The 13,201-nt window shown below is 35.3% G+C and overlaps 1 protein-coding gene across 3 annotated transcripts in view; it reads right to left on the reverse strand.

Moving 5' to 3' along the window:
• Positions 1-13,201, reverse strand: part of HDAC1 (histone deacetylase 1) — a 40,837-nt gene that overhangs the window by 24,770 nt on the left and 2,866 nt on the right. The window contains exons 2-4 of one of the 3 annotated variants that reach the window (XM_074555577.1): positions 9,388-9,500; positions 5,007-5,124; positions 3,043-3,117 (exon numbers count right to left, since the gene is read on the reverse strand). In XM_074555577.1, the coding sequence (XP_074411678.1) occupies positions 3,043-3,117; positions 5,007-5,124; positions 9,388-9,500 (306 nt within the window). Of the gene's footprint in view, positions 1-3,042; positions 3,118-5,006; positions 5,125-5,463; positions 5,499-5,809; positions 5,859-9,387; positions 9,501-13,201 lie in introns of those variants that run through there. The other 2 variants (XM_074555579.1, XM_074555578.1) reach the window with 2 other exon arrangements.

Here is a 13,201-nt window from a genome sequence, read left to right on the forward strand (position 1 = left end):
CTCATCTTTTTTCCCAGTTTTGACTGGGAAAAAAGGGACTGGGAAAAAAGGGACTGGGAAAAAAGGGTCTGACTCTGGATGTCCCCACAAATCCAGGGGAAATGGGAAATATTTCTCATCCCTTCCCATTTTCCCCTCAGAGCAGGAAAATCCTCACAAACCCAGCTGGGGTCACACTGGAGACAATCTGGGCAAGGTTTGAGGAGGAAATCCCACACAGGTTAAGGCAGGAGGGAAAAATCTCAAACAGAGCCTGAGGGGGAGATTCAGATCCTCATTGGGGTTTTGGGGGCTCCTGCTCCAGGGTCTGATTCTGGATATCCCCACAAACCAAGGGAAAATGGGAAATATTTTGACCTGTGACCTGGGGTCACACTGAGACAATCTGGGTTTCTCAGAGCAGAGCAAGGTTTGAGGAGGAAATCCCACACAGGAGGAAATCCCAATTACAAGAAATTAAGGTAGGAGGGAAAAACCTCAAACAGAGCTCCAGCTCCTCCCTGGGGTTTTTGGGGGGCTCCTGCTCCAGGGTGTTCCCACAAATCCAGGGAAAATGGGAAATATTTCTCATCCCCTCCCATTTTCCCCTCAGAGCAGGAAAATCCCACAAACCCAGCACCAGCTGGGGTCACACTGGAGACAATCTGGGCAAGGTTTGAGGAGGAAATCCCACACAGGTTAAGGCAGGAGGGAAAATCCTCAAACAGAGCCTGAGGGGAAGCTCCAGCTCCTCCTTGGGGTTTTTGGGGCTCCTGCTCCAGGGTGTCCCCACAAACCAAGGGAAAATGGGAAATATTTCTCATCTTTTCCCTCAGAGCAGGAAAATCCCACAAACCCAGCTGGGGTCCCTCTGGTTCCTCAGAGCCCTCAGAACAAGGTCTGAGCTGAGCTCATTGAGAGGAATTCTCCTGCCCCAACCCAGCTTTCTGCAGGCCCTGCAAGCTGCCAAAAATGAGAAATACAGAGCAATTGTGCAGCAGAGAGAGCCCAGAGCTGCTGCAGGCACAGGAAATCCACGCTGGAGGTGCTGCTGCCACAGCTCTGCTGTGAGAAAATAAAAATATTTCAAAGTTCCAGCACTCAAACCTTTCAGTTTCTGCTCTGCCTCGTGTCCAGAGTTGGTGGTTTTTAAATAAAACCACTCAGGGTTTTCCTTTACAGGTTGTGCCTGCTCAGGGTGAGACTTTGACAACTTTTATTTGAATGTAAAGCTCAGGTTGATTTTTTTTTAAATGTTGTGGTTTTGTTTTAATTCTTTTTTTTTTGTTTTAAGTCATTGGTGTTGTTACAGAGCCACTCATTCCTTCAGTGAGGTAATATAAAATAGTGATTAATAAATGGAAAAGGATTCAACAGGCAAGGATTTCATGATTAAATTATTATTTCATTATTATTGGATTTCATTATGAAATCAGCAATAGAGACAGAATTTAATATATTATAAAAATAATATAATATGTTATAAATGTTATAATACGTTATAAAAATAATATATGTTATAAAGGTTATAATATGTTATAAAAATAATATAATATGTTATAAATGTTATGTTATAAAAATAATATAATATGTTATAAATGTAATGTAATAAAAATAATATGTTATAAATGTTATGTTATAAAAATAATACAATATGTTATAAAGGTTATGTTATAAAAATAATATAATATGTTAAAAATGTTATAATATGTTATAAAAATAATATATGTTATAAATGTTATGTTATAAAAATAATATAATATGTTAAAAATGTTATAATATAAAAATAATATAATATGTTATAAATGTGATGTTATAAAAATAATATAATATGTTATAAACGTTATATGTTATAAAAATAATATAATGTGTTATAAATGTTATGTTATAAAAATAATATAATATGTTATAAAGGTTATAATATGTTATAAAAATAATATAATATGTTAAAAATGTTATGTTATAAAAATGATATAATATGTTATAAATGTTATGTTATAAAAATAATATAATATGTTAGAAATGTTATAATATGTTATAAAAATAATATACGTTATAAATGTTATGTTATAAAAATAATATGATGTGTTATAAAATAATATAATGTGTTATAAAAATAATATAATGTGTTATAAAAATAATATAATATGTTATAAACGTTATATGTTATAAAAATAATATAATATGTTATAAATGTTATGTTATAAAAATAATATAATATGTTATAAAGGTTATGTTATAAAAATAATATAATATGTTATAAATGTTATAATATGTTATAAAAATAATATAAAATGTTATAAATGTTATGTTATAAAAATAATATATGTTATAAATGTTATGTTACAAAAATAATATAATATGTTATAAATGTTATAAAAATAATATAATATGTTAAAAATGTTATGTTATAAAAATAATATAATGTGTTATAAAGGTTATAATATGTTATAAAAATAATGTTATAAATGTTATAATATATTATAAAAACAATATAATATGTTATAAATGTTATGTTATAAAAACAATATAATATGTTAAAAATGTTATAATATGTTATAAAAATAATATAATATGTTATAATTGTTATGCTACAAAAATAATATAATATGTTATAAATGTTATGTTATAAAAATAATATAATATGTTAGAAATGTTATGTTATAAAAATAATATGTTAAAAATGTTATAATATGTTATAAAAATAATATGTTAGAAATGTTATATGTTATAAAAATAATATAATATGTTATAAATGTTATAATATGTTATAAAAATAATATAATGTGTTATAAATGTTATGTTATAAAAATAATATAATATGTTATAAAATGTTATGTTATAAAAATAATATAATGTGTTATAAAAATAATATAATATGTTATAAATGTTATAATATGTTATAAAAATAATATAATGTGTTATAAAATAATATAATGTGTTATAAAAATAATATAATGTGTTATAAAAATAATATGTTATAAATGTTACAATATGTTATAAAAATAATATAATATGTTATAAAAATAACACAATAAAAATACCAAAAATTTGTGCTCTTACCCACAGAGCCTCCAGCAGAAAGCTGACAGAACTCAAAGAGCCCATCAAACACAGGGCAGTCCTCCCCTACATTAACTGGAACAGAATGGAAAAGAATTATTAAAATAAAAACAGCAATAAAATCAGAATTTTACAAATTTGAATTTTGAAAGTGGCCAGAAGTGTTAAATAAAACTCTAAATGATGCAATGGAAATGTGGGGCTGAGTTCAAATCACACAGCACAGCTGCAGTTCCAGCCTCAATCAATTTTTGCTGTAATTAATTAACTGTTAAAAATAATCACTCATTACCAGAAATTAAACTTCAGGCCCTTTGGTTTTACTCTGGCATGTAAAAAATGGAATTGGAGACTTTCATCCCCATGAATGAAGAAAAGCTCTGTGCTTTACATGTTTAATTTTTATATTTTGGTTTTTTTCAGGAATAAAATCAGCACAGAAAACCCAGAGAGAGCTGAGGGTTCATGAGAAAATCCTTCAAATTTGGGTTAAAATTGAGGATTTGGGGCTTTTTAATTTCTGGTTTTAAAGCAACAAATTTGGGTTTTGGGGGTTTTTTAATTTTGCTGGTTTTAAAGCAATAAATTTGGGTTTTGGGGTTTTTTTAATTTGCTGGTTTTAAATTTGTTGGGTTTTAAAGCAATAAATTTGGGGTTTTGGGGTTGTTTTATTTTGCTGGTTTTAAATTTGTTGGTTTAAAGCAACAAATTTGGGTTTTGGGGTTGTTTTATTTTGCTGGTTTTAAATTTGTTGGGTTTAAAGCAACAAACAAATTTGGGTTTTGGGGTTTTTTTTAATTTGCTGGTTTTAAAGTAATAAATTTGGGTTTTGGGGGTTTTTTTAATTTGCTGGTTTCAAATTTGTTGGGTTTTAAAGCAACAAATTTGGGTTTTGGGTTTTTTTTTAATTTGCTGGTTTTAAAGCAACAAATTTGGGTTTTTGGAGTTTTTTATTTTGCTGGTTTTAAATTTGCTGGGTTTTAAAGCAACAAATTTGGGTTTTGGGGTTTTTTTTAATTTGCTGGTTTTAAAGCAACAAATTTGGGTTTTTGGAGTTTTTTATTTTGCTGGTTTTAAATTTGCTGGGTTTTAAAGCAACAAATTTGGGTTTTGGGGTTTTTTTTAATTTGCTGGTTTTAAAGCAATAAATTTGGGTTTTGGGGTTTTTTTTATTTTGCTGGTTTTAAAGCAATAAATTTGGGTTTTGGGGGTTTTTTATTTTGCTGGTTTTAAAGCAACAAATTTGGGTTTTGGGGGTTTTTTTAATTTGCTGGTTTAAAAGCAACAAATTTGGGTTTTGGGGGTTTTTTATTTTGCTGTTTATAAATTTGCTGGTTTAAAGCAACAAATTTGGGTTTAGGGTTTTTTTATTTTACTGGTTTTAAAGCAATAAATTTGGGTTTTGGGGGTTTTTTATTTTGCTGGTTTTAAAGCAACAAATTTGGGTTTTGGGGTTGTTTTATTTTACTGGTTTTAAATTTGTTGGGTTTTAAAGCAACAAATTTGGGTTTGGGGTTTTTTTTTAATTTGCTGGTTTTAAAGCAACAAATTTGGGTTTTGGGGGTTTTTTAATTTGCTGGTTTTAAAGCAATAAATTTGAGTTTTGGGGGTTTTTTATTTTGCTGGTTTTAAATTTGTTGGGTTTTAAAGCAATAAATTTGAGTTTTGGGGGTTTTTTATTTTGCTGGTTTGAAACCAACTCTGGTTGAAGATAAGCACTGACACCAAACCAACATGGTCAGAAATGAGAAAATTCTGTCATCTCCAAGCCAGGAAATGAATTTATTCAACAAAAATAAAACCCTAAAACACAACCAGGTCAAAGGATTTCACTCAGCACCTTTAACTTGAGAATTTGGTTTTAAAATTCTTTATTCATCAGAAAAATCCCCATAAAAAAAAATCAAAATCAAGAGAATGAAAGGTGATAAAAATTTGGGATAAAATCCCAGATTTTCACTCACATCTCTGCATTTGCTTGCTGTACTCTGACATGTTGTCAGGGCGGATGGACCTGAGGAATTTGATGTAATCATCACTGTGGTACTTGGTCATCTCCTCTGCATTGGCCTTGTGGGGGCGCTGCAAAAACAGAAACACAGCAAGGGTTGTTTTGGGATTTATTCCCTAATTCCCATTGCCAGTCCCATAATTCTCCCCAGGAACTGGGAAAAATCTGAATTTGAAAAGGAAAAATGGCATTGTTGGTGAGCTATATAGGGAGATGTGGAAATAAATTGAATTTCAAGGATAAAAATCAGTTTTGCAAAGCCTCTCTGAAGCACAGAACGCCTCACTTCACCACAGAGAAAAACCAGAAATACATAAAAACAACAAATTGGGGTTTGTTCCTTTCCTCTCAGAGAAAAGCTCCACAATTAAAGGCTAAAATACAAATTATGGCAGAAATCATGAGCTTACATAGATCTCCATCTTCCTGTAGAGGCCATAGTTGAGCAGCAAAGACAAAAACACAGCTTTGGGATTTATTCCCTAATTCAGATTTTTCCCAGTTCCTGGGGGGAAATATGGGACTGGAAATAGGAATTTGAAAAGGAAAAATGGCATTGTTGGTGAGCTATATAGGGAGATGTGGAAATAAATTGAATTTCAAGGATAAAAATCAGTTTTGCAAAGCTTCACTTCACCACAGAGAAAAACCAGAAATACAAAAAACAACAATTTGGGGTTTGTTCCTTTCCTCCCAGAGAAAAGCTCCACAATTAAAGGCTAAAATACAAATTATAACAGGAAATCATGAGCTTACATAGATCTCCATCTTCCTGTAGAGCCCATAGTTGAGCAGCAAAGACAGAAACACAGCTTTGGGATTTATTCCCTAATTCCCATTGCCAGTCCCATAATTCCCCCAGGAACTGGGAAAAATCTGAATTTGAAAGGCAAGAATGGCATTGTTGGTGTTACATAGGGAGGTGTGGAAATAAATTGAATTTCAAGGATAAAAATCAGTGCAAAGCACACAGAGAAAAACCAGAAATACATAAAAACAACAAATTGGGGTTTATTCCTTTCTTCTCAGAGAAAAGCTCCACAATTAAAGGCTAAAATACAAATTATAACAGGAAATCATGAGCTTCCATAGATCTCCATCTTCCTGTAGAGCAGCAAAGACAGAAACACAGCAAGGGTTGTTTTGGGATTTATTCCCTAATTCCCATTGCCAGTCCCATAATTCTCCCCAGGAACTGGGAAAAATCTGAATTTGAAAGGCAAGAATGGCATTGTTGGTGTTACAAAGGGAGGTGTAGAAATAAACTGAATTTCAAGGATAAAATTTTGAATTTCAAAACACAACAAATGGGGGTTTATTCCTTTCCTCCCAGAGAAAAGCTCCACAATTAAAGGCTAAAATACAAATTATGACAGGAAATCATGAGCTTCCATAGATCTCCATCTTCCTGTAGAGCCCATAGTTGAGCAGCAAAGACAGAAACACAGCAAGGGTTGTTTTGGGATTTATTCCCTAATTCCCATTGCCAGTCCCATAATTCCCCCCAGGAACTGGGAAAAATCTGAATTTGAAAGGCAAGAATGGCATTGTTGGTGAGCTATATAGGGAGATGTGGAAATAAATTGAATTTTGAATTTCAAAAATCAGCTTTGCAGTCTGCAAAGCCTCTCTGAAGCACACAGAGAAAAACCAGAAATACATAAAAAACAACAAATGGGGGTTTATTCCTTTCCTCTCAGAGAAAAGCTCCACAATTAAAGGCTAAAATACAAATTATGACAGGAAATCATGAGCTTACATAGATCTCCATCTTCCTGTAGAGCAGCAAAGACAGAAACACAGCTTTGGGATTTATTCCCTAATTCCCATTGCCAGTCCCATAATTCCCCCCAAGAACTGGAAAAATCTGAATTTGAAAGGCAAGAATGGCATTGTTGGTGTTACAAAGGGAGATGTGGAAATAAATTGAATTTCAAGGATAAAATTTTGAATTTCAAAACACAACAAATGGGGGTTTATTCCTTTCCTCCCAGAGAAAAGCTCCACAATTAAAGGCTAAAATACAAATTATGACAGGAAATCATGAGCTTCCATAGATCTCCATCTTCCTGTAGAGCAGCAAAGACAAAAACACAGCTTTGGGATTTATTCCCTAATTCCCATTGCCAGTCCCATAATTCCCCCCAGGAACTGGGAAAAATCTGAATTTGAAAGGGAAAAATGGCATTGTTGGTGAGCTATATAGGGAGATGTGGAAATAAATTGAATTTCAAGGATAAAATTTTGAATTTCAAAACACAACAAATGGGGGTTTATTCCTTTCCTCTCAGAGAAAAGCTCCACAATTAAAGGCTAAAATACAAATTATGGCAGAAATGATGAGCTTACATAGATCTCCATCTTCCTGTAGAGGCCATAGTTGAGCAGCAAAGACAGAAACACAGCTTTGGGATTTATTCCCTAATTCAGATTTTTCCCAGTTCCTGGGGGGAAATATGGGACTGGAAATAGGAATTTGAAAAGGAAAAATGGCATTGTTGGTGAGCTACATAGGGAGATGTGGAAATAAATTGAATTTCAAGGATAAAAATCAGTTTTGCAAAGCCTCACTTCACCACAGAGAAAAACCAGAAATACATAAAAACACAAATTGGGGTTTGTTCCTTTCCTCTCAGAGAAAAGCTCCACAATTAAAGGCTAAAATACAAATTATGACAGAAATAATGAGCTTACATAGATCTCCATCTTCCTGTAGAGCCCATAGTTGAGCAGCAAAGACAAAAACACAGCTTTGGGATTTATTCCCTAATTCCCATTTCCAGTCCTATAATTCCCCCCAGGAACTGGGAAAAATCTGAATTTGAAAAGGAAAAATGGCATTGTTGGTGTTACAAAGGGAGATGTGGAAATAAATTGAATTTCAAGGATAAAATTTTGAATTTCAAAACACAACAAATGGGGGTTTATTCCTTTCCTCTCAGAGAAAAGCTCCACAATTAAAGGCTAAAATACAAATTATGGCAGAAATGATGAGCTCACATAGATCTCCATCTTCCTGTAGAGCAGCAAAGACAGAAACACAGCAAGGGTTGTTTTGGGATTTATTCCCTAATTCCCATTTCCAGTCCCACATTTCCCCCCAGGAACTGGGAAAAATCTGAATTTGAAAGGCAAGAATGGCATTGCTGGTGAGCTATATAGGGAAACGTAGAAATAAATTGAATTTCAAGGATAAAATTTTGAATTTCAAGAATCAGTTTTGCAGTCTGCAAAGTGTCTCTAAAACACACGGAGAAAAACCAGAAATACATAAAAACAACAAATTGGGGTTTATTCCTTTCCTCTCAGAGAAAAGCTCCACAATTAAAGGCTAAAATACAAATTATGGCAGGAAATCATGAGCTTCCATAGATCTCCATCTTCCTGTAGAGCAGCAAAGACAGAAACACAGCAAGGGTTGTTTTGGGATTTATTCCCTAATTCCCATTTCCAGTCCCACATTTCCCCCCAGGAAATGGGAAAAATCTGAATTTGAAAGGCAAGAATGGCATTGTTGGTGTTACAAAGGGAGATGTGGAAATAATTTGAATTTCAAGGATAAAAATCAGTTTTGCAGTCTGCAAAGCCTCTCTAAAACACAAGGAGAAAAATCAGAAATACATAAAAACAACAAATGGGGGTTTATTCCTTTTCTCTCAGAGAAAAGCTCCACAATTAAAGGCTAAAACACAAATTATGACAGGAGATCATGAGCTTACATAGATCTCCATCTTCCTGTAGAGCAGCAAAGACAGAAACACAGCAAGGGTTGTTTTGGGATTTATTCCCTAATTCCCATTTCCAGTCCCACATTTCCCCCCAGGAACTGGGAAAAATCTGAATTTGAAAGGGAAAAATGGCATTGTTGGTGAGCTATATAGGGAGGTGTGGAAATAAATTGAATTTCAAGGATAAAATTTTGAATTTCAAAACACAACAAATGGGGGTTTATTCCTTTTCTCTCAGAGAAAAGCTCCACAATTAAAGGCTAAAATACAAATTATGGCAGGAAATCATGAGCTTCCATAGATCTCCATCTTCCTGTAGAGCCCATAGTTGAGCAGCAAAGACAGAAACACAGCTTTGGGATTTATTCCCTAATTCAGATTTTTCCCAGTTCCTGGGGGGAAATATGGGACTGGAAATGGAAATTTGAAAAGGAAAAATGGCATTGTTGGTGAGCTATATAGGGAGATGTAGAAATAAATTGAATTTCAAGGATAAAATTTTGAATTTCAAAACACAACAAATGGGGGTTTATTCCTTTCCTCCCAGAGAAAAGCTCCACAATTAAAGGCTAAAATACAAATTATAACAGGAAATAATGAACTTACATAGATCTCCATCTTCCTGTAGAGCCCATAGTTGAGCAGCAGGTTGTGGGTCATGCGGATCCTGTGGGGTTTCATGGGATGTCCTTGGCCATAATAATAATTCCCAACATCCCCTGCAAGCAGAAAGGAGTTTGTGTCAGCAATTCCAGCTCCTGTGGGGTTTATTTCTGCTTCTCCTGGGATTTTGCACTTTTATGGAACAGGGAAATCCATGGGTTTAGGGTTCATCATCAAATTTGAGACAGGGAATTTGGAATTCCACCCTCAAATTTGAGACAGGGAATTTGGAATTCCACTCTCAATTTTGAGACAGGGAATTTGGAATTCCATCCTCAAATTTGAGACAGGGAATTTGGAATTCCACCCTCAAATTTGAGACAGGGAATTTGGAATTCCACCCTCAAATTTCAGACAGGGAATTTGGAATTCCACCCTCAAATTTGAGAAAAGAGAATTTGGAATGTCACCAATCCTTGGGAAGGGGCTGGAATTTTGGATTATTGATGCTGGATTATGTCCATGGCAAAGGAAGATCTCCAAGATTGGCACAGGGAAATCCATGGATTCAGGGTTTATCTTCAAATTTGAGACAGGGAATTTGGAATTCCATCCTCAAATTTGAGACAGGGAATTTGGAATTCCACCTTCAAATTTCAGACAAGGAATTTAGAATTCCACCCTCAAATCTGAGAAAAGAGAATTTGGAATTCCACCAATCCTTGGGAAGGGGCTGGAATTTTGGATCATTGATGCTGGATTATGTCCCAACCCAAACCATTCCATGGCAGAGGAAGAAATTCCAAGATTGGCACAGGGAAATCCATGGATTCAGGGTTTATCCTCAAATTTGAGACAGGGAATTTGGAATGTCACCCTCAAATTTGAGACAGGAATTTGGAATTCCATCCTCAAATTTCAGACAGGGAATTTGGAATGTCACCTTCAGATTTGAGACAGGGAATTTGGAATTCCATCCTCAATTTTGAGACAGGGAATTTGGAATTCCATCCTCAAATTTCAGACAGGGAATTTGGAATTTCATCCTCAAATTTCAGACAGGGAATTTGGAATTCCACCCTCAAATTTGAGACAGGGAATTTGGAATGTCACCCTCAAATTTGAGACAGGAATTTGGAATTCCACCCTCAAATTTCAGACAGGGAATTTGGAATTCCACCCTCAAATTTGAGACAGGGAATTTGGAATTTCCATCCTTAAATTTCAGACAGGGAATTTGGAATGTCACCCTCAAATTTGAGACAGGGAATTTGGAATGTCACCTTCAAATTTGAGACAGGGAATTTGGAATTTCCATCCTCAAATTTCAGACAGGGAATTTGGAATGTCACCCTCAAATTTGAGACAGGGAATTTGGAATTCCATCCTCAAATTTCAGACAGGGAATTTGGAATTCCATCCTCAATTTTGAGACAGGGAATTTGGAATTCCATCCTCAAATTTCAGACAGGGAATTTGGAATTCCACTCTCAAATTTGAGACAGGGAATATGGAATTCCATCCTCAATTTTCAGACAGGGAATTTGGAATGTCACCCTCAAATTTCAGACAGGGAATTTGGAATGTCACCCTCAAATTTCAGACAGGGAATTTGGAATTCCACCCTCAAATTTGAGACAGGGAATTTGGAATTCCATCCTCAAATCTGAGACAAGGAATTTGGAATTCCACCCTCAAATTTGAGACAGGGAATTTGGAATTCCATCCTCAAATCTGAGACAGGGAATTTGGAATTCCATCCTCAAATTTGAGACAGGGAATTTGGAATTCCATCCTCAAATTTGAGAAAAGAGAATTTGGAATTCCACCCTCAAATTTCAGACAGGGAATTTGGAATTCCACCCCCAAATTTCAGACAGGGAATTTGGAATTCCATCCTCAAATTTGAGACAGGGAATTTGGAATTTCACCCTCAAATTTGAAACAGGGAATTTGGAATTCCACCAATCCTTGGGAAGGGGCTGGAATTTTGGATCCTTGATGCTGGATTATGTCCATGGCAAAGGAAGATCTCCAAGATTGGCACAGGGAAATCCATGGATTCAGGGTTTATCTTCAAATTTGAGACAGGGAATTTGGAATGTCACCCTCAAATTTGAGACAGGGAATTTGGAATTCCACCCTCAAATTTGAGACAGGGAATTTGGAATTCCACCCTCAAATTTGAGACAGGGAATTTGGAATTCCACCCTCAAATTTGAAACAGGGAATTTGGAATTCCACCAATCCTTGGGAAGGGGCTGGAATTTTGGATCCTTGATGCTGGATTATGTCCATGGCAAAGGAAGATCTCCAAGATTGGCACAGGGAAATCCATGGATTCAGGGTTTATCTTCAAATTTGAGACAGGGAATTTGGAATGTCACCCTCAAATTTGAGACAGGGAATTTGGAATTCCACCCTCAAATTTGAGACAGGGAATTTGGAATTCCACCCTCAAATTTGAGACAGGGAATTTGGAATTCCATCCTCAAATTTGAGACAGGGAATTTGGAATTCCACCCTTAAATTTGAGAAAAGAGAATTTGGAATTCCATCCTCAAATTTGAGAAAAGAGAATTTGGAATGCCACCAGTCCTTGGGAAGGGGCTGGAATTGGATCCTTGCTGCTGGATCAGCTTCCAATCCAACCCAAACCATTCCATGGCTGTGGCAGAGGAGGAATCTCCCAGATCTGGGATCAATCCCAGGGATATTTCCAAAATTTGGGATCAATCCCAGGGATATTTCCCAGATTTGGGATCATTCCCAGGGATGAACCAGATTTGGGATCAGTCCCAGGGATATTTCCCAGATTTGGGATCAGTCCCAGATTTGGGATCAGTCCCAGGGATGTTTCCAAAATTTGGGATCATTCCCAGGGATGTTTCCCAGATTTGGGATCAGTCCCAGATTTGGGATCATTCCCAGGGATATTTCCCAGATTTGGGATCAGTGCCAGGGATATTTCCAAAATTTGGGATCAGTGCCAAGGATATTTCCCAGATTTGGGATCAGTCCCAGATTTGGGATCAGTCCCAGGGATATTTCCCAGATTTGGGATCAGTCCCAGATTTGGGATCAGTGCCAGGGATATTTCCAAAATTTGGGCTCAGTCCCAGGGATATTTCCCAGATTTGGGATCTTACAGCTCCACTTTTCACCCTTTTTTATCCCTCCCAATCCCCCAGGAATTCTTTTCCAGGACCTCCCCAAGTGGATTTGCTGCTCCAAACTAAAAATGGGATTTTTTACCCCACTTCCTTTCCCTGCAATTCCCCAAAATTTCCCTTTCAGATCCCCCATGCCCTGCAGGGAGCAGGAATTTCTCTGTGCCAAGGTTCATTTTCCAGCTCCTGTTGGGAAGCTCCAATCCGGTCTGGCCAGTGACTCAGAGAGCAAAATTAATATTTAAATTCATATTTCATCAGCACAAACAGCTTTTCTTCCTTTAGAAATTTTCAGTGGATTTATTTTTAAAAGATGTCAGAATTGCAAATCCCCCCTCACCCAGGAATTTACCTGGTTGTTCTTTCACTAAATACAATTTTTTAAAATTAAATTCATTTTTCCACATTGAAAATAATTCAATTTCCTGAAATTTTGCTAATCTACACTGTCACTTTCAGGGATGGGTTTTACAACCTCAAAATGAAAAATTTGGGGAATTTTCAATAAATATTTGAGGTTCTGCAGTGAAAATAGAACTCAGTGAAGCTTTTAAAAATTCCCATTTTTTAATGGGTTAAACCTGAGCTCGTGTTCCCTGTGGATTCCTGAATTTTTTTTTAATTAAATACATTTTTCCCATTGAAAA

Source organism: Zonotrichia albicollis, chromosome 20 (genome assembly GCF_047830755.1).
Source record: "Zonotrichia albicollis isolate bZonAlb1 chromosome 20, bZonAlb1.hap1, whole genome shotgun sequence".
In the NCBI taxonomy this organism is placed as follows: domain Eukaryota; kingdom Metazoa; phylum Chordata; class Aves; order Passeriformes; family Passerellidae; genus Zonotrichia; species Zonotrichia albicollis.